The sequence below is a fragment of the Oncorhynchus nerka genome, linkage group LG3 (assembly GCF_034236695.1).
Source record: "Oncorhynchus nerka isolate Pitt River linkage group LG3, Oner_Uvic_2.0, whole genome shotgun sequence".
Taxonomy (NCBI): Eukaryota; Metazoa; Chordata; class Actinopteri; order Salmoniformes; family Salmonidae; genus Oncorhynchus; species Oncorhynchus nerka.
This window is the reverse complement of record NC_088398.1, coordinates 53,629,147-53,656,228: the sequence shown is the minus strand read 5'-3', so window position 1 is coordinate 53,656,228 and position 27,082 is coordinate 53,629,147. Positions and strand designations below refer to the sequence as shown.

Below are 27,082 nucleotides of genomic sequence, written 5' to 3'. Positions count from 1 at the left end.
TCGCCAAATCCACTGGCTCCAGGTCATCTATAAGTCTTTGCTAGGTAAAGCCCCGGCCTTATCTCAGCTCACTGGTCACCATAGCAACACCCACCCATAGCATGCGCTCCAGCAGGTATATTGCACTGGTTATCCCCAAAGCCAACACTTCCTTGGGCCGCCTTTCCTTCTACTTCTCTGCTGCCATGACTGGAACGAATTTCAAAAATCATCTAAGCTGGAGTCGTATATCTCCCTCTCTAACTTTAAGCATCAGTTATCAGAGCAACTTACCAATCACTGTACCTGTACACATCCAATCTGTAAATAGCACACCCGACTACCTCATCCCCATATTTTTACTTACCCTCTTGCTCTTTTGCACCCCAGTATCTCTACTTGCACTTCATCATCTGCACATATATCACACCAGTATTAATGCTAAATTGTAATTATTTTTGCCTCTATGGCCTATTTATTGCCTACCTCCCTATTCTTCTACATTTGCACACACTGTACATAGATCTTTCTATTTTATTTTATGTTATTGACTGTGTTTGTTTATGTGTAACTCTGTGTTGTTGTAGCACTGCTTTGCTTAATCTTGGCCAGCTCGCAGTTGTAAATTAGAACTTGTTCTCAACTGGCCTACCTGGTTAAATAAAGGTAAAATAAAAATAAAATATATATACACTGCTCAAAAAAATAAAGGGAACACTTAAACAACACAATGTAACTCCAAGTCAATCACACTTCTGTGAAATCAAACTGTCCACTTAGGGAGCAACACTGATTGACAATAAATTTCACATGCTGTTGTGCAAATGGAATAGACAACAGGTGGAAATTATAGGCAATTAGCAAGATACCCCCAATAAAGGAGTGGTTCTGCAGGTGTTGACCACAGACCACTTTTCAGTTCCTATGCTTCCTGGCTGATGTTTTGGTCACTTTTGAATGCTGGCAGTGCTTTCACTCTAGTGGTAGCATGAGACGGAGTCTACAACCCACACAAGTGGCTCAGGTAGTGCAGCTCATCCAGGATGGCGCATCAATGCGAGCTGTGGCAAGGAGGTTTGCTGTGTCTGTCAGCGTAGTGTCCAGAGCATGGAGGCGCTACCAGGAGACAGGCCAGTACATCAGGAGATGTGGAGGAGGTCGTAGGAGGGCAACAACCCAGCAGCAGGACCGCTACCTCTGCCTTTGTGCAAGGAGGAGCAGGAGGAGCACTGCCAGAGCCCTGCAAAATGACCTCCAGCAGGCCACAAATGTGCATGTGTCTGCTCAAACGGTCAGAAACAGACTCCATGAGGGTGGTATGAGGGCCCGACGTCCACAAGTGGGGGTTGTGCTTACAGCTCATCACCGTACAGAAAGTTTGGCATTTGCCAGAGAATTGGCAAATTCGCCACTGGCGCCCTGTGCTCTTCACAGATGAAAGCAGGTTCACACTGAGCACATGTGACAGACGTGAAAGAGTCTGGAGACGCCGTGGAGAATGTTCTGCTGCCTGCAACATCCTCCAGCATGACCGGTTTGGCGGTGGGTCAGTCATGGTGTGGGGTGGCATTTCTTTGGGGGGCCGCACAGCCCTCCATGTGCTCGCCAGAGGTAGCCTGACTGCCATTAGGTACCGAGATGAGATCCTCAGACCCATTGTGATATGCTGGTGCGGTTGGCCCTGGGTTCCTCCTAATGCAAGACAATGCTCATGTGGCTGGAGTGTGTCAGCAGTTCCTGCAAGAGGAAAGCATTGATGCTATGGATTGGCCCGCCTGTTCCCCAGATCTGTATCCAATTGAGCACATCTGGGACATCATGTCTCGCTCCATCCACCAACGCCACGTTGCCCCACAGACTGTCCAGGAGTTGGCGGATGCTTTAGTCCAGGTCTGGGAGGAGAACCCTCAGGAGACCATCCGCCACCTCATCAGGAGCATGCCCAGGCGTTGTAGGGAGGTCATACAGGCACGTGGAGGCCACACACACTACTGAGCCTCATTTTGACTTGTTTTAAGGACATTACATCAAAGTTGGATCAGCCTGTAGTGTAGTTTTCCACATTAATTTTGAGTGTGACTCCAAATCCAGACCTCCATGGGTTGATACATTTGATTTCCATTGATAATGTTTGTGTGATTTTGTTGTCAGCACATTCAACTATGTAAAGAAAAAAGTATTTAATAAGAATATTTCATTCATTCAGATCTAGGATGTGTTATTTTAGTGTTCCCTTTATTTTTTTGAGCAGTGTATATAAATCTGGCAGAACCAAATCATCATAAAGCAAAAATAAAAATATATCACCTATTGGAAAGACACTACAAAAAAAATCTATGTAAACATCCACGCTATTTGGCTCTGAACTGACAGTACATGGTGGCAGACAATTTGACCACTGTGACTGATAGAAAACTGAGGAAAACAGTGTCTAGATACAGACTCAGTGAGCACAGTCTGGCTATAGACACCAGTCATCAGAGGCAAACTTGGCTGCCCAGAGAGGACAGGCTGTGCTCACTCCGCTCCAGGGGACGGGTAGAGACAGAGCTGCATTCCCTATTACACTTTGACAAATAATCAGACCTCAGAGAAATTTTTCTTTCCCAAAATTATCAATTAGTATAAATCAGTATAAAGAATTTAAACATTTTAAAATGTAAAAAAAAAAAATGTATGTATTGGTTGAAACGCCAAATATGTGTCCCACTGCCACAACCTGAGTGAAAATTGTAATGTAATGTCAATAATATTTCCCAGTTTGGTTTTGTTTTGGCTTTCATACCATGTCATGTGGCTTCTCCGTCATGTTGAGACTGGTCTACTACTATTGCTTTAATGTATTGTTTAGAGGTCGACCGAATATGATTTTTCAACGCCGATGCCGATTAATCAGCCGATTAAAAAAATATATTTGTGATGATGACAATTACAACAATACTGAATGAACACTTATTTTAACTCAATGTAATACATCAATAAAATCAATTTAGCCTCAAATAAATAATGAAACATGTTCAATTTGGTTTAAATAATGCAAAAACAAAGTGTTGGAGAAGAAAGTAACAGTGCAATATGTGCCATGTAAAAAACCTAATGTTTAAGTTTCTTGCTCAGAACATGAGAACATATGAAAGCTGGTGGTTCATTTTAACATGAGACTTCAATATTCCAAGGTAAGAGGTTTTAGGTTGTAGTTATAGTATTTATAGGACTATTTCTCTCTATGCCATTTGTATTTCATATATGTTCTTATAGGCACTTTAGTATTGCCAGTGTAACAGTATAGCTTCCTCTCCTCGCCCCTACCTGGGCTCGAACCAGGAACACATCGACAACAGCCACCCTCAAAGCAGCGTTACCCATGCAGAGCAAGGGGAACAACTACTCCAAGTCTCAGATCGAGTGATGTTTGAAATGCTATTAGTGCGCACCCCGCTAACTAGCTAGCCATGTCACATCGGTTACACCAGCCTAATCTCGGTAAAAAAGTGCTGTTTGAATGAATACTTACTGGTGCCTACCATCGCTCAGTCAGACTGCTCTATCAAATCATAGACTTAATTATAACATAATTATACACAGAAATACGAGCCTTTGGTCATTAATATGGTCGAATCCGGAAACTATCATTTCGAAAACAAAACGTTTATTATTATCGCATATCATATCGCAAGAGAAGTGACACAATTTCACCTGGTTAATATTGCCTGCTAACCTGGATTTCTTTTAGCTAAATATGCAGGTTTAAAAACATATACTTCTCTGTATTGATTTTAAGAAAGGCATTGATGTTTATGGTTAGGCATACGTTGGAACAACGACAGTCCTTTTACCGCAAATGCGCACCGCATCGATTCTATGCAACTCAGGACACGCTATAGATAAACTAGTAATATCAACCACCATGTGTAGTTAACTAGTGATTATGATGGAATGTTTTTTAAAAGATAAGTTTAATGCTAGCTAGCAACTTACCTTGGTTTATTACTGCATTCGCGTAACAGGTAGGCTCGTGGAGTGCAATGAGAGGCAGGTGGTTAGAGCGTTGGACTAGTTAACTGTAAGGTTGCAAGATTGAATCCGTGAGCTGACAAGGTCGAAATCTGTCGTTCTGCCCCTGAACAAGGCAGTTAACCCACCGTTCCTAGGCCGTCACTAAAAATAAGAAAGTGTTCTTAACTGACTTGCTTAAGTCAAATAATGGTGTAAAAAAATAATTACAAATAAAAATACATTTGAAAATCGGCCAAATCGGTCCAAAAATACCGATTTCCATTTGTTATGAAAGCTTGAAAAATCGGCCCTAATTAAAATCGGCCATTCCAATTAATCCGTGGACCTCTAGTATTGTTATTCTCATTAATATTGTTGTTGTAGCTGCTGTTAATAGTAATCCCATTTCCACTACTATTAGAATTGATGTTGGTCCCACCATTTTTTGTTATATGTATACTTTGACAATGTAAGTAATTTAACATGCCATGTCAATAAAGTCTACTGAATTGAATTTTGAGAGAGAGAGAGAGAGTTAAGTTAATTAAGGACCACAGAGACTGTTTCTCTACTATATTGTAACATGATAAATCTGTCAAACTCTTGGCCTCTTGGGGCAGCGTGTTCAGTAGAGTTAAATTAAAGGTGACAGCAGCATGAGTAATGTCTGTGAAATAAATGTAATAAAGAGATTCGGAACCTGAACACTTCTAATTCAAATTGAAGTGGGTTACAATAGATATACTGAAAACACACTGGAAACACCCTCTGCTCTGATATGGTCGTCATGATCTATTTTGTGTTGTTATAGGTTCAACAAAACAGTGTCTCTTTCTTTACATTGTCATAGAAACAAACAGCACACTATCACCGATTTCACCTTTGCATATTGTTTCAGTAGGCCTATAATGTAAACGTACAAAGTAGCATCTAAGAGGCACAGATGTCTGTTAGTGGGAAACGACCTATGCTTTGTGGTTTGCAGCAGCAGTGAATGAGTTATTGAGAAGATTGTGATTGTGTCCAGCTACTGGCAGCCTCCTCTGCTCTACTCCCTTCTACCCAGTGCCCCGAGCTCTGAGCCCCCTGTGGGATCCAGCAGATAGGGACAATACTGTAGCCACATCAAGTCCGTAGCCACATCAAGCATACTGATCCTAATGCAACACAACGCCCAGTCAAAACTACCCCTTCCAGGACACACGCCAGGATCCCAACCACAGCCACAGTGCCCTCCATTTCAGACATTTGGCACTCGCTTTGACAGATCCAAACAATTTCTCCCAGCAGAGTCACAGGGAGTCACACAGTAGAGTGGTGGGTCATTTCGAGTAGAAGAAAAAATACACAAAAATAACATTTTCTACCAAAAGGGCCCAGCTGATCTCCATGTGACCGGAGCGTGGGTTTACTAAATGGATTTCTCCACATGGGAGGCAAATGGGATTTACATTTTTAGACGTAGAAAACAATATTGCAGCAGTTGGATGCTTATATTCATAATTTTAGTGTGTTCAGTAGCATAATACATAGCAGAAAGCCTTTTAAGACATTTTCATAATTCATTGTGGACTTAAAAAACTATTTATTCCACAAATAATGGGCATAATTTTTGTCCCCTGCAAGACAACCTTGGACAGCCTCAGTTTTTTTACTGCAAGAAGCTGCAAAATGCATTTGCCATTTAGGAAGGAAGTGAGTGATTGAATTTAAAAAAAAACTAAACTAAACAGATTAAAGAAAAAAAAAGTAAGCTCATTGTGATTAATCTCTCTCCAGATATCGTGAACTAAAATACAACCTTACTATCAGCTTGAGAGAGGAAATTCATAGCAGGGATGATATAACAATTCACACTTAACTGAATTCTTGGCAAAGCTCTTGGGAAAACCAATTAGACCCACAGATTTCCAATACATTACAGGCTTTAGCTAAACCAACGAATAAAAAGCCTACATTAGGATTGATTAGAATCATATGGCCCCATTATCCTGAGCATCCTTTATTAAGACATAGTGAGATGGGAGCAGAGTAATCATAGGGATGGATTATTAAGACAAAACTAGACGATAACAGAGTAATCATACACTCTTAGAATAAAGGGTTTCAAAACGGTTCTGCAGCTGTCCCCATAGGAGAACCCTTTTTGGTTCCAGGTAGAACACTTGACTTCATTGTAGAAGCAGAAGGAAAGGGTTTCACAAAAAACCCAAAAGGGTTCACCTGGGACCAAAAAGGGTTATCCTATGGGGACACCGTTTTAAGTTCTATATAGCACCTTTGTGTATGATGGAGCTGACGGTATCTCATCCACTGAGCATGGCAGGTATCACTGAGATGTTCACAGACACTTTAAAGGGACAATCTGCGGTTCAAACAATAGCAAAGCAGTCACCAATGTTTTGGTACACTAAAATTCCTAGACAGAGCTATGGATGCAAGAACTGACAATCCATGAGAAATTATAGTTTTAACCATGTTTTGAGGATATATAGTAAACAGTAATAACATTGTTTACAAACAAATGAGTTATACAAACTTCTATTTTGGGTTCTGAAGGTGTATGACAGTTGAACTAAGCTAAAGAGGCATTTTTATAAGTTATATTCTTTAAGAATCAATAGGTATTCAGTATTCGCCAAAAGATTGGACACACCTACTCACTCCAGGGTTTTTCTTTATTAAGACATCAAAACTATGAAATAACACATATGGAATCATCTTAAACAAATCGAAATATATTTTATATTTTAGCCACCCATTGCCTTGACACCACATTTGTTGAGCACTTGTTGGGTGCTTTTCCTTCACTCTGCGGTCCAGCTCATCCCAAACCATCTCATTTGGGTTGAGGTCAGGTGATTGTGGAGGCCAGGTCATCTGAAGCAGCACCATTACTCTACTTCTTGGTCAAATAGCCCTTAACACAGCCTGGAGGTGTATTTTGGGTCGTTGTCCCGTTGAAAAACAAATGACAGTACCACTAAGCGCAAACTAGATGGGACAGCGTATCACTGCAGAATGCTTTTAAAAAAATGTCTTTATTTCACCTTTATTTAACCAGGTAGGTCAGTTGAGAACAAGTTCTCATTTACAACTGCGACCTGGCCAAGATAAAGCAAAGCAGTGCGACAAAAACAACACAGAGTTACACATGGGATAAAGAAATGTACAGTCAATAACACGATAGAGAAATATATATACAATGTGTGCAAATGTAGTAAGATAAGGGAGGTAAGGCAATAAATAGGCCATAGTGGTGAAATAATTACAATTTAGCAATTAAACACTGGAGTGATAGATGTGCATATGATGATGTGCAAGTAGAGATACCGGGGTGCAAAAGAGCAAAAATAAATAACAATATGGGGATGAGGTAGTTGGGTGGGCTATTTACAGATGGGCTGTGCACAGGTGCAGTGATCAGACAGCTGATGCTTAAAGTTAGTGAGGGAGATAAGTCTCCAGCTTCAGTGATTTTTGCAATTAGTTCTGGAAGGAAAAGCGGCCAAAGTAGGAGTTGGCGTTGGGGATGACCAGTGAAATATACCTGCTGGAGCGCGTGCTACGGGTGGGTGTTGCTATGGTGACCAGTGAACTGAGATAAGGAGGGGCTTTACCTAGCAAAGACTTATAGATGACCTGGAGCCAGTGGGTTTAGCAGCATGAGCGAAGGAGGCTTTGTTTGCCGAAATAGGAAGCCGATTATTGATTTGATTTTGGATTGGAGATGCTTAATGTGAGTCTGGAAGGAGAGTTTACGGTCTAACCAGACACCTAGGTATTTGTAGTTGTCCACATATTCTACGTCTGAACCGTCCAGAGTAGTGATGCTGGACGGGCAGGCAGGTGCGGGCAGCAATCGGTTGAAGAGCATGCACTTAGTTTTACTAGCATTTAAAAGCAGTTGGAGGCCACGGAAGGAGTGTTGTATGGCATTGAAGCTCGTCTGGAGGTCTGTTAACACAGTGTCCAAAGAAAGGCCAGAAGTATACAGAATGGTGTTGTCTGTGTAGAGGTGGATCAGAGAATCACCAGCAGCAAGAGTGACATCATTGATATATACAGAGAAGAGAGTCGGCCCGAGAATTGAGCCCTGTGGCACCCCCATAGAGACTGCCAGAGATCCGGACAACAGGCCCTCCGATTTGACACACTGAACTCTGTCAGAGAAGTAGTTGGTGAACCAGGCGAGGCAGTCATTTGAGAAACCAAGGCTGTTGAGTCTGCCGATAAGAATGCGGTGATTGACAGAGTTGAAAGCCTTGGCCAGGTCGATGAAGACGGCTGCACAGTAGTGTCTTTTATCGATTGCGGTTATGAAATCGTTTAGGACCTTGAGCGTGGGTGAGGTGCACCCATGACCAGCTCGAAACCAGATTGCATAGTGGAGAAGGTACGGTGGGATTCGAAATGGTCGGTGATCTGTTTGTTAACTTGGCTTTTGAAGATTTTAGAAAGGCAGGGCAGGACTGGGCAGGTCTGTAACAGTTTGGGTCTAGATTGTCTCCCACTTTGAAGAGGGAGTTGACCGCGGCAGCTTTCCAATCTTTAGGGATCTTAGACGATACGAAAGAGAGGTTGAATAGGCAAGTAATAGGGGTTGCAACAATTGCAGACGATAATTTTAGAAAGAGAGGGTCCAGATTATCTATCCCAGCTGTGTTAGTCATGCTGGTTAAGTGTGCCTTGAATTCTAAATAAATCAACAACAGTGTCACCAGCAAAGCACCCCACACCATCACACCTCCTCCATGCTTCACGGTGGGAAACAAATATGGGGATCATCCGTTCACCTACTCTGCGTCTCACAAAGACACGACGGTTAGAACCAAAAATCTCAAATTTGGACTCATCAGACCAAAGGACAGAATTCCACCTGTCCATTGCTCCTGTTTCTTGGCCCAAGCAACTCTCTTCTTATTATTGGTGTCCTTTAGTAGTGGTTTCTTTCTTCTTTCACACAGTCTCCTCTGAACAGTTGATGCTGAGATGTGTCTTACTTGACCTCTGTGAAGCATTTATTTGGGCTGCAATTTCTGAGTCGGGTAACTCTAATAAACGTATCCTCTGCAGCAGAGGTAACTCTGGTTCTTCCTTTCCTGTGGTGGTCCTCATGAGAGCCAGTTTCATCATAGCGCTTGATGGTTTTTGAGACTACACTTGAAGATTTCTTGACATTTTCCGCATTGACTGACCTTCATGACTTAATGTAATGATGGACTGTCGTTTCTCTTTGCTTATTTGGGCTGTTCTTGCCATAATATGGACTTTACCAAATAGTGCTATCTTCTGTATACCAACCCTACCTTGTCCCAACACAACTGATTGGCTCAAATGCATTAAGGAAAGAAATTCCACAAATTAACAAGGCACACCTGTTAATTGAAATGTATTCCAGGTGACCACCTCATGAAGCTGGTTGAGAGAATGCCAAGAGTGTGCAAATTTGTCATCAAGGCAAAGGGTGGCTACTTCGAAGAATCTCAAATGTAAAATATATTTTGATTTGTTTAACACTTTTTGGTTACTAAATTACATGATTCCATATGAGTTATTTAATAGTTTTGAGGTCTTCACTATTATTGTACAATGTAGAAACCAGTAAAAATGAAGAAAAACCCTGGAATGGGTGTGTCCAAACCTTTGACTGGTACTATATATATCATTAATTAAAAAGTCTAAACATAGATGTACCAATTGCAGATTTCCCATTTAACACACATCCAACCCACTCAGGTTGAACATGTAATTATGTGGTTTAATGTCTTGTATGGGGATGTGCTTATCTAGAAAACATGCATGGACAAAACAAGAACACACACCACACATACACTGAATGAGAAGAAACATCTACATGTCAAACTGTGGGATTAATGGCTATTGATGAAGCCTAGAGCGAAGGGGGAGAGAGAGGGAGGGGAAGGAGAGAAGAGGGGACATATCTCTCACAGGCTTATCCACACACCTAATCTGTGTTGAAGATTAAACATTGTTATAGAGGTGGGGGTGGACTGTGCAGAGAGCAACGGAGTGTTTGTGTTGTACTGCACATCATCTTGCACAATCAACTCCCAAGATGGTCGTCAGATCAGAACAGAGCAGAAAGGGTTGCATTAGCTTTAACAACCTCCACACACCACGTTCCATAAACACTGTCAAAACAGTCACACTTTGCAAAAACCATGTCAGAGTGTGGTTAAGTGACATGGTTACCCAGGGGCCTCTAACTAACTAGCATGTGTATCCAGCATACGATGGCTGTCTGGGGGAGTGTGGCGTGCCGTGCCAAGTGTGCGAGGAGAGATATGGGGAGTGGGAGTGTAGTATACTGTATGCATGTGTGTGTGTGTGTGTGTGTGTGTGTGTGTGTGTGTGTGTGTGTGTGTGTGTGTGTGTGTGTGTGTGTGTGTGTGTGTGTGTGTAAGCGTGTGTGTGCGCAGGCATGCCAGGAGAGACAGTGTGAGTGGGAGTAGTGTTGACAGGAGAGTGAGTTCTCCGGGTGTAGGAGGGTGTTGATAACCTCTGGGTCATCCCATACACACACACACACACACACCACACACACACCACACACACAGCAGCCAACAAACACACACATAGAAAAGACACCATGTCTAATGCAATCATGTTGGATCTGTGTCCAACAAGTGAGTAATGTTTAATAAATCAGCCAAGAATTTGCTCTGTTAACAGGTATAGAACCCGATCTCGATCTTGTTCCAAAATTGTTCACAGGTTACATATCCTTTCTTTGATTGAATTGTAATAACGTCACACAGAGATAAATGTTCTGGTACATGCAAGAGCTTTTTATACGCCTGCAAAGTGGCCAGCTGAATTTGATTCACTTGACAGCTTGGCTTGTTTACTTTGTTAAAAGGCTTTCTGACAGTAAAAGCCTTTCTATCTTGACAGACATTCATCTCCATGCTAACAAATGGGCTTACATGGGTGGCCAGCTCCCTTCACCTCATAAAGTCTGTCGGGCAATCCATCACACACACACACACACACACACACACACACACACACACACACACACACACACACACACACACACACACACACACACACACACACACACACACACACACACACACACACACACACACAGGGAGAACAATTAAGAGAGATAAATATGAAAGCCCTCCACCCCAATAGACGCCCCTGGCCTGGATCTGCAGTTGATGGACGACTATTACATTTTTTTCACTGTTCTGTGGAGTGACAGATTAATGCATTAGCCACCAGAGCTGGCGGGAGTGGACACTGCCTTAGACACTCGAGGGGACATGAATCCTAACCTTTATATACCCACATTGACAGAATTAAAAAAGACTCACAGCTTTTTTAAAACAGAAAGACAGCCTCTATTGAATAAGAAGTAGTGTCTCTGTCTTACCGCAAATATACTAGGTATACACAAGGGGGCTTGGCAGCCACAAAGGCAGCTTGGAAAGCCCACCAAATTTGTTCTCAGTAATTGCAGAATTAGACAGACAGTTGAGGGAAAGGAAACTCAAACTCTCTCTCTCTCTCTCTCTCTCGAGCGTATTCCAGATCCGTTCATCTCATACAATCTGATGGAATCCCTGTAGTTTGTACACTAAAACAACATGAATGGACAGCCCGATAGACAGACATCATCATTCTGCCACCACAATCTTCCTTCACCTAATCCAGTAGTGTTTTGGGAAGCTTGTTGAGTTGGCTAATATCAGATTTGCTGGGCATCAGGGTTATGATGGAAACAGAGTTTAAGAGTCATGCAATTTGTTGATCCTGATGATCAGTCCTATCTAGTCTAGGAGGTCTACTCTGCGATGTCTGTTGTGTGAGTGTGACCCCAGATATCCTTCAGAAAGACAGGGCCTGGTAGGGCCCCATTGCAAAACAGAGTGCAAAGCTTTTGAATTAATATCTAATGGGAGATTATAGACAACTCTTTATTTCAGTATTCAAATCACCAGTTTAATTAGAATGAGAGAGATTATGTTCTCTCTCAGTTCTGCATAGGCCTCTGTTGTCAGTATGTTAATGCCTTTTGTTGACGTTCAAATCCCAAACCATAACAAACCACTGGCAGTTGACCTTGGGGTCGGTCCGATAACCTTGGAAACCAAAACTATTTATTTGCAGTAAATGTTTTTTGGAGCCTTATGTTACAGTTTGGCTTCTGGGGGCAGAACTTTAATTACATTACATTTTCATCAGAAATAGAAAGCAAATGTGAGAAATGCTTTTTCTCATTCGTACGTGAATTGAGCATGGTGTTGATTGCTCCCCTCAGGGGCTAACTAGTTAATGAGGTATGAATGACACATTGTGTTGAAGGCACCTGTCTGTCATTACAGACGCAAACAAGTGAAATGAGTTACCCTGCAGACAATATAACTGTTAGATAGCAAGGTGTTGTTTATGCTAATTCTACTGTATTTCACAGATTAGGTATATACAGTGGGGCAAAAAAGTATTTAGTCAGCCACCAATTGTGCAAGTTCTCCCACTTAAAAAGATGAGAGAGGCCTGTCATTTTCATCATAGGTACACTTCAACTATGACAGACAAAATGAGAAAAAAAATCCAGAAAATCACCTTGTAGGATTTTTAATGAATTTATCTGCAAATTATGGTGGAAAATAAGTATTTGGTCACCTACAAACAAGCAAGATTTCTGGCTCTCACAGACCTGTAACTTCTTCTTTAAGAGGCTCCTCTGTCCTCCACTCGTTACCTGTATTAATGGCACCTGTTTGAACTTGTTATCAGTATAAAAGACACCTGTCCACAACCTCAAACAGTCACACTCCAAACTCCACTATGGCCAAGACCAAAGAGCTGTCAAAGGACACCAGAAACAAAATTGTAGACCTGCACCAGGCTGGGAAGACTGAATCTGCAATAGGTAAGCAGCTTGGTATGAAGAAATCAACTGTGGGAGCAATTATTAGGAAATGGAAGACATACAAGACCACTGATAATCTCCCTCGATCTGGGGCTCCATGCAAGATCTCACCCCGTGGGGTCAAAATGATCACAAGAACGGTGAGCAAAAATCCCAGAACCACACGGGGGGACCTAGTGAATGACCTGCAGAGAGCTGGGACCAAAGTAACAAAGCCTACCATCAGTAACACATTACGCCGCCAGGGACTCAAATCCTGCAGTGCCAGACGTGTCCCCCTGCTTAAGCAAGTACATGTCCAGGCTCGTCTGAAGTTTGCTAGAGAGCATTTGGATGATCCAGAAGAAGATTGGGAGAATGTCATATGGTCAAATAGAACTGTTTGGTAAAAACTCAACTCGTGGTGCTTGGAGGACAAAGAATGCTGAGTTGCATCCAAAGAACACCATACCTACTGTGAAGCATGGGGGTGGAAACATCATGCTTTGGGGCTGTTTTTCTGCAAAGGGACCAGGACGACTGATCCGTGTAAAGGAAAGAATGAATGGGGCCATGTATCGTGAGATTTTGAGTAAAAACCTCCTTCCATCAGCAAGGGCATTGAAGATGAAACATGGCTGGGTCTTTCAGCATGACAATGATCCCAAACACACCGCCCGGGCAACAAAGGAGTGGCTTCGTAAGAAGCATTTCAAGGTCCCAGAGTGGCCTAGCCAGTCTCCAGATCTCAATCCCATAGAAAATCTTTGGAGGGAGTTGAAAGTCCGTGTTGCCCAGCAACAGCCCCAAAACATCACTGCTCTAGAGGAGATCTGCATGGAGGAATGGGCCAAAATACCAGCAAGTGTGTGAAAACCTTGTGAAGACTTACAGAAAACGTTTGACCTCTGTCATTGCCAACAAAGGGTATATAACAAAGTATTGAGATAAACTTTAGTTATTGACAAAATACTTATTTTCCACCATAATTTGCAAATAAATTCATAAAAAATCCTACAATGTGATTTTCTGGATTTTTTTTCTCATTTTGTCTGTCATAGTTGAAGTGTACCTATGATGAAAATTACAGGCCTCTCTCATATTTTTAAGTGGGAGAACTTGCACAATTGGTGGCTAACTAAATACTTTTTTGCCCCACTGTATCATTGAGTGAATGTACATTTTCAGCACATACTAAGTACTACTAACATGGTAGGACTGAGAACGCATCCTTTTTGGCAGATTCAATGAACAGTGGTGTATCAGGAAAGCCACAGCATCTGTTGCATGAAATAACAATGATCCAAATATCCCAGACAAACAATGCTAATAGACAGCATGGACCGTGTCCAACTCAGGTAAAAGGCCAAGTGGGTGTGTCACAGCCTGAAGTATTCAGATGCTTCCTGCCAGATGATCTCTCTCTCTCTCTCTCTATATATATATATATATATATATATATATTCCTGTGTGAGTGCTACTATGCCTCAGTGAAGCACATCCCTCCTCCAGAGTGAGCAGTGATAATGGAGGCAGGGGCCACTCCAGAAAGGGGGAGAGAGGGCTGGGGCGAGGCTGGGCTGTGCTGGACACACGTACACTACGCTGGGGTATGGATGGACACACTCAGAACCAGGGGGGTAATCGGCATGTCAAGCAGCCAGCCAGGCAGAAATTTTAAATGAGGTGTCTTTTCCCAAAAACATCCAGGACAGCTAGAAATTTGGCAAAGGAGTCTGGTGAGGAGCATTACACCTGTTTCTTTGAAAAGGTGGAAGAGGGTGTGTGTTTGAGGACAAGAGTGAGGCTCACAGAGCAGGTACCACTATGACTCATTTTCTGCGACAGAGAGAGACAACGAGAGAGAAAGAGAGAGAGAGAATACCGCTCCCTTTAACTCAACTGAAGTGCCAATAAAGTCCAACTCTTTCCCCTCCATCCATTATTTTCCTCCTTCCCCAGGCTCTGAGTGAGATAGCCAATCAGAAGTGACCATGAAGCCCGAGCAGCATCCCCACTAGCAGCCTGCTAACAACAGTCTGAGGAGAACTGAAGTGTTGGAGGACCATTCAACACAATGACTGATGGATCCATCACAGGACCAGTCAAATCACACACTGGGGGCTCAAACTTTCACACCTCCCTTTTCTATCCGTTATCACGGCACAGAGAATTTTTACCATCTCTCTCTTCCTCTTGCTCTCTCTTGCACTCTTTCACTCTCTCTCTTTCTCAAGATCTCAAGAGGATCTTCGGACAGTGACACGGCTTAAACGACAGCGTCATTATCCAGACAAGAACAGATAGCGAGACAATCCTGCCGGAGAAGACTAAACAATCCACTGCCTATTACAGCAGCTTTGGGTTGAGAGATTAGGAGAGGAGGGGAAAGAGGAGAGAAGGAGAGGAGAGGAAAGAGACGAGAAGAAGATGGCTCTGCAACTTGTTTCACTGAGTTCACGAAGCAGATGAACCGGCTTTAAGAGCGACAATTCTGAGAGGAAAATGTGCAATTTTGCAACTAAAATGCCTCATCTTCCTCTTCCCTATTCACACACAACCCCAGTGGAATCATCATGACAGCAGGCTGAAAATACAGACAACTCTGACCCCCCCCCACCTCCAAATCAATGGCCAAGTTGCTCTGAATTGTACAGCATGCTTGGTGGGGTTCACTGTTCAAGTCAACTGCTCTCTGGTATGGACCCATAGCAGTAGAATGCATCTAGGTGCCTGGCATTATCATGGTTACCTCCTTGTTATAGGTGCTATTTTCTCTGTGGGTGGTGGAATGGTCAGGATGGATGACAGGGTAAAGCTGTACTAGTGGGCTGATTCAAGCCTTTCTGAGTTTGAGGATGGTGTATTGCGTGTTCAGACAAACTAGGTCTGTGTCTGAAATGGCAACCTATTCCCTATTTAGTGCAATACTTTTGACCAGACACTAGGATGGTCAGGGCCTCAACAGGACAGCCTATTCCCAGATCTCTTTGCAGGTTGACGACGTGTGTTGGGATGAGTCTTGTCCTGGAGGCAGAACTCTGCTATTTCCACTAGATGTGCCAGCTGTAAAGTCATAATTGGCTACATTGTAAAAATTCCAGAAAACAAACATTAGCTTTTTGGTCTTAATTTAAGGTTAGGGTTAGGAATTACTGAAAACAGTTGGCTACGGTTATGGTTTGGTTTAAAATCAGAAATTATGACTTTGTGGCTGTGCCAGCTAGTGACCACTCTGCAGAGCTGCCTCCAGAACAAGATTAATGATGAAAGCAATAACCTACGATCTGTTTGTGCTGTATAGCCAACTCCTATGGTCGTGGAATGACAATGACCATAGAAGTTAGCAAGACAGCACAATCCGATCTGGGACCAGGCTATCACTGGGAGGCTCAGAGGAGAGATTAGGCTTCTTGGCGTCTCCAGGGTGGAGGAATGGAGGTTCCGTGCCTCAGATCTCTGGATGGAATGTGAGAGGAGATGATTCTGAGGTGATACTCTGGCACCACCTCTTACCGTGCTAGATTATCTCTCCTACAGGCCTCATTTGATGGATAGATGTGAGATGTGATACTGGCCACTGGGACAGAGGTGACAAAGAGGATGATAATGACAGAGAGCCTTTTACAGTTTCTCTCTCCAACACCTTGAGTATGATAATGATCACGTTTGTCAACAACAACTGGGACAAACTCAGTGACCTGTCCAGTCCTTCAACAGCAATAGCGCACGGTGACTGTTACCTTTACTCTAAGTTATACAGTCAGGGGCCTCACTGCCAGTCAGGGGACTTTTTTCAGCATGAGATCCGTTTTGGCATTTAAGCCTTTTCAAAGAAGAGGGGCCTCCACGGTATGGCGGTTAACACACTGCCACCAGAAACATCTTAAGAGGATGGGGAAGGGGCCCCTAAATGAGGATGGAACACCATGCTCCAGTGAAGTGCACCAGCTTCAGAGGCTAGAAAGGCCAAGAAGAAGCCCCTGATCCTGATCCCTTCTCCCTGCTCAGACACACACATATCACCCCAGCCAGATTAAAAGGCCCCCATCCCGTGTGCAACCCACCCCACCCCTCCACAAGGTGACTTGGCTCAGTGACCGCTCCACCACCCTGCGATAAAACGTTCATCAATCACTGGGACTAATCTCAGGTTCAGCCTGACACCTTCATTGTTCCGGCATTTCTATAGCTGCTCCCCCCACATAAAGGGTTATACTGCCACCTATGCAAAGCAAATGGGCCGTCTGCTCTCCATCTGTGAGAGTCATCCTAAAGTGGGTGAAGTATGCCTTTGATGTGCAGTAGGCAGCACTGACATCAGTCTAAGGATTATCTGGTAGCTGTAAGCACACTAAAGGTAGGTAGGTATGAATGGAGCTGAGTGAAAGGATATTTTTGATCCAGGTAACTAACCATTAGATACTGAATAGGTCTTGAGAATGGCCTTGTGCTGGAACGGTGACATTGAATAGTCTTAACGATATCCCCTGCTCTTTTCTACTGATTCATTCATATCTGAATCTGGAAATGGAAAATTGAATAATTTGAAAAAAATAGTCTTCCTTGGCTTCCAGCCCTCCACCTGGACCCCAGTGAACCTCATGATCATATTAATAAACTGGCCCGTGAAAGAAGACCATTTCAGGTGATAATGCTGCACTGCAATAAAAAGCAGGCTATAGGGGCCCCAGGAAACGTTCATATGACCCATCGATTTTAGAGAGGTTTGGGCATATTTCCAATAATAAGTAAAACCTCTAGCTCTCACTTCACCATTTATTTCCGTCTTTCTTTCCACACACTGAACGGAATGTATTTGACCAACCTATGTATTCGTGGCCCTTGGAAAGGTTAACAAAAACACCTTCTCCTGAAATAAACAGCCATTTGAGTGTTATCCTCCCTCCTTCACTCTGCATGTCTAGTTCTCACTATGGAGAACACCTTGTTTCTTAACCCGCTGCATAGATGAACAGAGAAGATAAAGGGGATATCCCTGTACACACTGTTCTCTCTGTCTTTGTTATGTGTGTATGTGCATTTGAGTGTGTGTAAACCAACCAACATGTGGAATTATTGAAGCTGGCAGCCAGAAATATTGAAATGAAAAGTGTTTATCTCCTTGTCTACTGGTATGTTTGTCAAACGGTGCTGGCATCAACATAAAGCATCTCTGTTTCTCTCTGTATAGCAGGGTTCTCCAACAGGTGGAACACAAGCTATCAGTAGCTCGCAGCCCACTTATGAGTAGCTCGCCAATCAATTCCAGAAAGTATGTGCATTTTTTCATGTGTTCCATTGCAAACTGTCGTAAACATAAAGCGCCTGGCTACTATCCAATCAAAGCCACATTGACATTATCCCACCCCTGGCTACCTACTATTGGTTTAAACAGCCAATTAATTTCCAGCAATATTGCCCTTGTCTGTTGTCGATGCTAATGATAGCCGTCTTGTGGGTAGACAGAAATACTTTCCCCAAAAACCTTCGCAATTAAATGTTAACTGTTAAATACAAAAATAGGCTTACCTGACAGAACTATATCATGATTATTTGTATCAATTGTGTTGCCATTGTTTTGCAAACTGTCATGACATGTGCTGCAGCAGTAGGCCTAACAGCAGAAACATCGCTAGATTGACACATTTCCTCTCTTGCTAAATGTGCAATTAAAGGGGAATTACACCAAAGATAGGCCTCAAAAACGGTCTTCTGATGTGATTTAAGCATTGACATCGACTCTGAACATCCACATCCATTGTGTCTTTATGAATAATTTTAATATTAAGAGTAAAAAACTGAAAAAAATCCCAAACCAGGAAAAAACAAACAGAATTTGGGAAAATAGAAAAGATAATTCTATGGGGCTGTCATGCCAAAATATTGTTTATTAACCACTATCTTACTAGGTACAGTATATTGATGTAAAACACATCTCTAGTACACCAACGACCCGGTGAAGAGTTTCAGGGTAGAGGAGAAGAGAATAATGTGCCTATTTTAAAGCTATAAAAAAAATGTTGCTTGCGATATGTTTAATCTTTTTTTAAGTAGCTCTCCTGCCAGAAAAGGTTGGAGACCCCTGCTGTATAGCGTGATATGAGAGATGGCTATAACGCTTGTCTGTACCAAGAGCTGCTCCTCCCTGTAACCTGTTAGGCTTGTAGTCTGTTCAGTCATTCTCTTCACTGATTTAATCATAATGGGTGTACAGTTTCACACTGATCCCTTTGGCAAAACATTCTTAGGTCAAACAATTTCATCCAAACTTTGGTTCAAGAAGAGCCTTTAGGTCATGAAACTATGCATTATAGAGGTGAAAGGATTGAGAGTGTTATAAATGGGGTATCTAAGACCAATGTTATGTTGAGTAATAAAATGGGTTTAAGTCTACTGTAAATAATCAAGTTTGCATACATTTGTTAGAGGAAGGGCATCTTGAATGGCTCTGTCCAATCAGGAGGGTGTGTACAGTGTACAGTATATTAAGACTTACCTTGGAAGGTGACCACAGGGTGTTCTCTCCGGGTACACTCCGGCCGGGATAGGTACTGGGGGGCGGGCGTGGGGGCGGGTGGGGAGGGCAGCATGGGTTTCTGGGACAGTGCGATGGGGAGGGGCAGCAGAAGCAGGGGGAGGAGCAACAGGCCAGGCACAGACAGGGGGGCAGCGTTCCGTGGCAACACTGCTGTCATGGTGATGGGGCGGAGCCTTTCCTCTAACTGCCAAGCTGGGCCTCTCGGATACAACTGTGAGAAAATAAGGGAAGAAAGAGAGAGAGTTTGAAAAAGAAGATGTGTTGCAAAGAGTCTGTGGTTGCATGATAACACTTCTGGTTCCTGACACATAAGTACAATCCCGGAGACTGGTGTTTCTTCTGAAACTCGTCAGTCTACTCTTGTTCTGAGTAATGAAGGCTTTTCCATGTGATAAATTACCAAGGAACTGAAGATCTTGTACAACGCTGTGTACTACTCCCTTCACAGAACAGCGCAAACTGGCTCTAACCAGAATAGAAAGAGGAGTGGGAGGCCCCGGTGCACAACTGAGCAAGAGGACAAGTACATTAGAGTGTCTAGTTTGAGAAACAGACGCCTCACAAGTCCTCAACTGGCAGCTTCATTAATTAGTACCCACAAAACACCAGTCTCAATGTCAACTGTGACTCCGGTATGCTGGTCTTCTAGGCAGAGTTCCTCTGTCCAGTGTCTGTGTTCTTTTGGCCATCTAAATCTTTTCTTTTTATTGGCCAGTCTGAGATAAGGCTTTTTCTTTGAAACTCCGCAACTTTTCTTTGCAGCTTGTATTAGCTAACACAACGTGTCATTGGAACACAGGAGTGATGGTTGCTGATAATGGGCCTCTGTACGCCTATGTTGATATTCCTAAAAAATCTGCCGTTTACAATAGTCATTTAAAACATTAACAGTGTCTACACTGTATTTCTGATCAATTTGATGTTATTTTAATGGACAACAAATGTGCTTTTCTTTAAAAAACAAGGACATTTCTAAGTGACCCCAAACTTGTGGTGTATATGAATATGAAACAAGGTGAAAAACAAAGAGACAGGTGAGAGAGTGAGGAGAGAAAATTGCCAACAGAGACACTTAAACACCGAGGAGCCATGTCTGTGAAGTACCTAACCCCTGACCTCACCATAATCGTTCAAAATACACAATTAAACCTCAGAAGTTAATTTAACGGCTGATTAAAATCAGAAAATTGAATGAAAGGGTCGTGGATTGTTCAATGGGGTGCAAGTTACCATGAGTTAATGTACCAGAACACTGTGAGCTTCAAATCTATGGCTCATAGAAATGAGCTTAACACAAGAAAAACACTCTCTTCAGCTATTCTCTAGAGAGATCCCTATACTGAAAAACACTCTCTTCAGCTCTAGAGAGATCCCTATACTGAAAAACACTCTCTTCAGCTATTCTCTAGAGCAGGGGTGTCAAAGTCAAATGGACGGAGGGCCAAATAAAAAAATCAGCTACAAGACGAGGGCCGCATATAGTCTAGTGAACCTAATTGAACCTACTGAAAACCTAACAAATATATTACAATATGATCAGATAAATAAAGCAATATTTATTCATCTTTAATTTTCAACAGACACAAAAGACAAATTTCCTTTATATAAATATCCCCATAACATGAACATTAAATGAAAGAAACCGGTATTCAAGGCACCATCAGTAGACTATATTTTCTATTTTAGCAAAAGTGGGCTAAATTTACTTCAAAGAAAAAACAATAATAGCAATTTTCTATCATCCACTCAACTGAAATATTTTTAAAATATAATTGGATTGAAATACAAAAAAATAAAGTGCAAAAATCTATTAATCAAAAACAACACTTTGTTTAAGGAGAAGTAACATGCAGTGAAAACAAATATTAAATTTTAACTTTTAAACTTGAACTGAGTAAAAACTCTAAATATGTGATTGCACAGTAATGTTCACTTGTTTGAGGTTGAGGGTGATACTTGGTGGTGTCCCATCTTTTCCACAAGTTCATCAATGTTCGGGTAAGGCTCTGAGCTGAAGAAATCCTCAGAATTGAGTGGAGGTGTTCAGCAGTAAGTCGACTTCTGTGTGATGTTTTGTTCAGGTTCATCAAAGAAAACAGTTGTTCACACAGGTATGTGCTGCCAAACATAGACAACGTTTGAGCAGCCTGGATGCGCAGCTGGGGCATTGTGCCGGGAGGAAACGGGCGAACTCCGCAGCACCCACTGCCGCATATTTTGCCCTCAGTGCATCATTGCATTGAGGTCAATCAACTCCATTTGGAGGTTTGGTGGTGAGCTTTCCACGTCAACAGCAAATGGGTTACCGAGCAGTTCCAACCTGCTTTTTTGTGCTTCAAAGTCAGCAAATCAAGCGCCGAAAGTCAGCGGCAAGCATACCTATTTTATCAGCCAACTGTGTGCTCGGGAACGCACTGGTAGAGAGCTTCTCTTTCATGGTCTGGCAGCTGGGAAAGTGGCTCAAATTTTCTTTCCGCATCTGCGTCTCCCACAGAGTCAGTTTGGTTTAAATGCCTTCACTGTACTGTACATATCAGAGATGACACGATCCCGACCCTGCAGCTGCAAGTTTATTGCATTCAGATGACTCGTAATGTCACACAGAAAAGCCATTTCACACAGAAACATTTCGCCTCGGAGTTGTGTTGTGTCTTTCCCCTTGCTGTCCAAGAACAGACAAATCTCCTCACGAAGCTCGAAACATCTTTGAAGCACCTTCCCTGGCTTAGCCATCGCACCTCTGTGTGATAAGGCAAATCACCATGCTCCGTTTCTAACTCCGTCAGAAATGCCTTGAACTGGCGGTGATTCAAACCTTGGCTCTGATAAAGTTAACTGTGCGTGATGATGCTCATTACATGCTCCATTTTCAAGGCTTTACCGCACAACGCTTCCTGGTGTATGATACAATGATAAGCTGTCAGCTCACCTGTCGCGTTTTCCTCTTGCATCTTTTCCCGTATCTTCGCCACCAGTCCGCTCCTGTGTCCACACATCGCAGGTGCTCCGCCGGTTGTCAAACCCACGAGTTTTTCCCAAGGCAGCTCCATCTCATTTACACATCTTGACACCTCTTCATACAAATCATGCCCCGTAGTTGTGCCATGCATAGGACGTAAAGCCAAAACTCCTCTGTCACGCTTTAGGTTGGAGTCCACTCCCGGATGAAAATTGACAACTGGGCAATGTCAGAAATGTCGGTGCTCTCATCCACAGCCAAGGAATATGCAATAAAATCTTTTCCCTTTTTCACAAGCTGCTCTTTTAGATTGATGGACAACTGGTCTACTCTCTCGGCAATGGTGTTTCTGCTCAGACTCACATTTAAAAAGAGTTGCCTTTTTTCTGGGCAAACTTCGTCACAAACTTTAATCATGCAGTTTTTGATGAAATCCCCTCCGTAAATGGCCGGGCTGATTTAGCGATCTCTTCTGCCAAAATAAAACTGGCCTTGACAGCAGCCTGGCCTTGTGATTTGGCTTTTTGAACAGAGCCTGTCGAGATTTGAGGCCTCGTTTTAATTCCTCTGCCTTTTGTAGCCTTTGTTCCATGTCCATATTCTTGTTTTTGTCCGCGTGTTTCGTTTCATAATGTCGTCTCAGATTATACTCTTTCAGTACCGCCACACTTTCTCCACACAGAAGACACACAGGTTTTCCAGCTACCTTCGTGAACATATACTCCGACTCCCACCTTGTTTGAAACCCCCGGTTCTCAGTATCCACCTTCCGTTTTGCCATTTTTGATGGGTATCTGAAAGTTAATTTTACTGTGATGCTGACGACTGCTGTGCCAATAAATATTGAAATGAAGCAGCCTACTGCTCAAAAGTCCACCTTGCATTGTGGGAAATGTAGTATTGGTGCGTGTAAAAGATCTGCGGGCTGCCGGCTTGCTGCGGGCCGGTTCTAATAATAAATCAAGATCATCCCAGGGGCCGTAAAAAACCTTCTTGCGGGCCGGATGTGGCCCGCGGGCCTTGACTCTGACATATGTGCTCTAGAGAGATCCCTATACTGAAAAACACTCTCTTCAGCTCTAGAGAGATCCCTATACTGAAAAACACTCTCTTCAGCTATTCTCTAGAGAGATCCCTATACTGAAAAACACTCTCTTCAGCTATTCTCTAGAGAGATCCCTATACTGAAAAACACTCTCTTCAGCTATTCTCTAGAGAGATCCCTATACTGAAAAACACTCTCTTCAGCTATTCTCTAGAGAGATCCCTATACTGAAAAACACTCTCTTCAGCTATTCTCTAGAGAGATCCCTATACTGAAAAACAATGTTTTAAACTAATTGTTTTAAGTAGATAAAGCACACGAAGAGCTGAAATATCTTAGTCATCATTTCATCCCAACACCTCTCACAGTACTTAAGTTGCCTAGGTATTGCTGCAATCTCAGTTCACATGAGCTCTCATTCTTAAAATGTAATTTTTTAAAGATAAAAGCATTCATGTTTTGACCTACTGGCCGAATGTTTTAACTTGAAGGGTGATAGTTGCGCCTTTTTGCCTTCATGTAAACATTTGGCTGCACTTCGCTGGCTCCAGGTCGGGTTAAGCACATAGTCTTTTCCTTCAGCCACACAGTAAAAAACTAAAAAGTCGATTCAACGTACAATTGTAAGGTAACCCGCTGCAATAGGATTGTGAATTTGCTGAACAACATTTTCAGACATAAACATTTTGTTGTGAGTTTTGCTCAACAACATTATTGTACGTCGAATCAAGATCTTTTTTTTCAGTGCATTTCAGTTCAGCCTTGAACAGTACCACACAGTTCTCCACTTCCTCCTTCGTAGTAAATGTAATTTCCTGCAGACATAATATACAAGGGAATACAGCCTGGCTGAAACCTGTAGTCCATCATCACCCACCCTTGAGCCTTCTTACAATGTTACCATTGTGGCACGTAATACCAGTAAAGTAGATTAATAACTTACTTCCTGCTCTCACATTCACAGGGTTAGGTCTCCTTGTAATAGTATTCCTTTAAATGGACCGATCAATAACACATTACTAGGTTGGTTGAGTTTAAAATCAACCTTATTGCCCACAATCCATTAACCCACTCCCTCTCACTACAGCTGGTAACTAATTAGGCAAATGCACATGAGCTGCTGGGGTGTTTTTCATTACAATACAGTAACAGTCAACACAACAGGCTCAGGGTAGATGCCAAGGAACACAGAAGTGCCACTAGACATACATCGAAAAGCCCTAAGCATACAGAAAACCGTTTCAAGAAGGGATGGGTTACTTGGTGCAATATTCCTCATGTCAACCCTAGCTAGAACATAATTTGCGGTGAAAAGTGTGCAGTGAATCTGCGAGAAAGGAAAACACTACTGTTAGATACACTGCTATGTAAAGTATATTCAAACTTACAGGTAGTCCCTACACTAAAATAGAACTGGTGTTAATTAAAATAGTGCTTGGCTGGTGTAGAGAGAGAAGACCAGGAGGGCCAGCAGCAGCTCTACCACCCATAGAGCAGTGCTGGTCTTGGCACAGACACAGTCAACTAGACCCATGGGTAAACGCTAACAGCAGGTGGAGGTGTGAGTGGGTAGACTAGGCTCCACTGGCACTTTGGGTGGACAGATGTGGTTTCATCAGTCTACATACACACATCATCAAATCACACACAAGTACGCACACACTCACACACACATGTCTAACTCACAAAACTGGAGAATTAAAGCCTTGAACAGCTGGTCACAGTCCCCTCTGAGTCACAGCAAGCAGGCAGACCTGGCACCAAGCGTGTGTGTGCCTGGGTGAGTGTGTCCACCACTGCTCCTTTAGCAAGGACAATCAAAGAGGCCCACTACACTCGAAGAAAAAAAAGTTCCAGAAGGGTTCTTCGGCTGTCCCCATAGGGAAACGAACCCTTTTGGGTTCCATGTAGAACCTTCTGTGAAAAAACAATTATACCTGGAACCAAATAGGTTCTACCTGGAACCAAATATTGTTCTTCCAAGGGTTCTCTTATGGGGACAGCCCCAAAAAACGTTTAGGTTCTAGATAACACCTTTTGTCTAAGAGTGTAGGACAGACCCTCTCTGTTGTTCTCCTGCTTGAACGCTACTTGCCAAATTGAAACCAAGGCGGTCGATTCTCTGTGACACAGGTACTTCTGTCAGTTCTGTCAGCTGTCTATCCAACACTTTTACATCCCACTTGTGAATCCAAGCCTTCGCCACCACAGCTACACTTGTCTTTGACACACACACACACACACACACACACACACACACACACACACACACACACACACACACACACACACACACACACACACACACACACACACACACATTCACACACTCACATTCACACACAAACACAGACTGCCTGGCTGGGAGAAGGAGTCAGTCAGTAAATTATCCATGGACTGTGGACAGTGTGCTCATGGCTTAGAGGGGAACTTCCAGGGGTTTTGACTAATGAATGCCCAGACACGTCCCCTGTCAATAGCCCTCTGACAATCGAGCAGAGTGACTACTGTTGGAAGCAGGAGGTACAATTCCTGAGATACGCACACACACACACACACACACACACACACACACACACACACACACACACACACACACACACACACACACGCACACACACACACACACAGGAGGTGGGAGGTCCAGTCATTGAGATTGCTCTGATTTCATATTGTCTCTCAGCTCACTCACTGACATTGGATGCCATCCTGTAGCTATGGTAACAGTGAATATATTGAACAAGGTCTGAAGTAGATGGGGCCAGGTAGAGTAGAGTGTTTGCACTGAGCCCACAGCGTGTGTCAAGACACATCAGAGAAAACGTTCTGAAGAGAGAAAGAGCAGCTCAGAGATTGATGATGTATTGTAGGCCATGAAAATACCCTCATAGGAAAAGCATCAAAAGTGAGGGAGGTACATCTTCTAGACCAAAATGCTAAATATGTTTTCCCTACCCACTAAGTGATACCCACATACTGCGTATCTAAAAGCAAGGTGAGAGAGAGTAAAGTCTGATTAATGCCATGAAATGTAAATAGTTGCGTAGCTTGGATGGTGCAATAGCTGGCAAAGGGCCCTGGAGACAGAATAATAGCCTATGAGTAGAGACACTTTATAGCTTGTCTTCTTTCCCTTGTTCATATTCTCTTTCTCTGCTGTGTGGGGGTTGGGGTGGGGTGCATTTTTGGGGTGGGGTACACCCCCCCCCCAGTCTTTCAGACCTTTTAAATGCAACAGCCTCACTCAAAAGGTTGCCTTTTCACTCAAACAAAAGCAACGAACAGGAAGGGAGAGACGGAGCAGACGAATGGAGGCCATAAAAACTCCTTCAAAACACTCTTGTCTTTTAATAATATCAGAGGGCTTTTATCCCATTCCACAAGGCCGCTGGGCCAGCAGGTGTGTCAGACAGTTTCTCTCTCCCTACCAGCCATAAAGGTTTAGGATGAATCACTGGCTCTCCTCTCCGGCTCCACTCTTCGCCATACCGGAGACGAATGATTTAGGGCCCTGAGCGCCCATGCCTGCACCTTCCCTCATCCGGATGGTGATGGGTCTACTCTCTACCCTGTTGCCCAGGGGACTGCTTATAATTACAACTCAATAGAAAGTCCTTCAACCAAATCTCATCTGAATCAATTAGGACACTGATTAAATTGCTTCCAGCCCATTGA

At 43.0% G+C, this 27,082-nt stretch overlaps 1 protein-coding gene across 4 annotated transcripts in view; it reads right to left on the bottom strand.

Annotated features, from left to right (window-relative positions):
- The window catches only part of sema5ba (sema domain, seven thrombospondin repeats (type 1 and type 1-like), transmembrane domain (TM) and short cytoplasmic domain, (semaphorin) 5Ba), a 233,209-nt gene that overhangs the window by 137,370 nt on the left and 68,757 nt on the right, over positions 1 to 27,082 (bottom strand). For all 4 annotated transcript variants that reach the window (XM_029636696.2, XM_029636702.2, XM_029636710.2 and 1 more), the window contains one exon: positions 19,362 to 19,614. In XM_029636696.2, coding sequence (XP_029492556.1) covers positions 19,362 to 19,560 — 199 coding nt within the window. In that variant the 5' untranslated portion in view covers positions 19,561 to 19,614. The remainder of the gene's footprint in view (positions 1 to 19,361; positions 19,615 to 27,082) is intronic.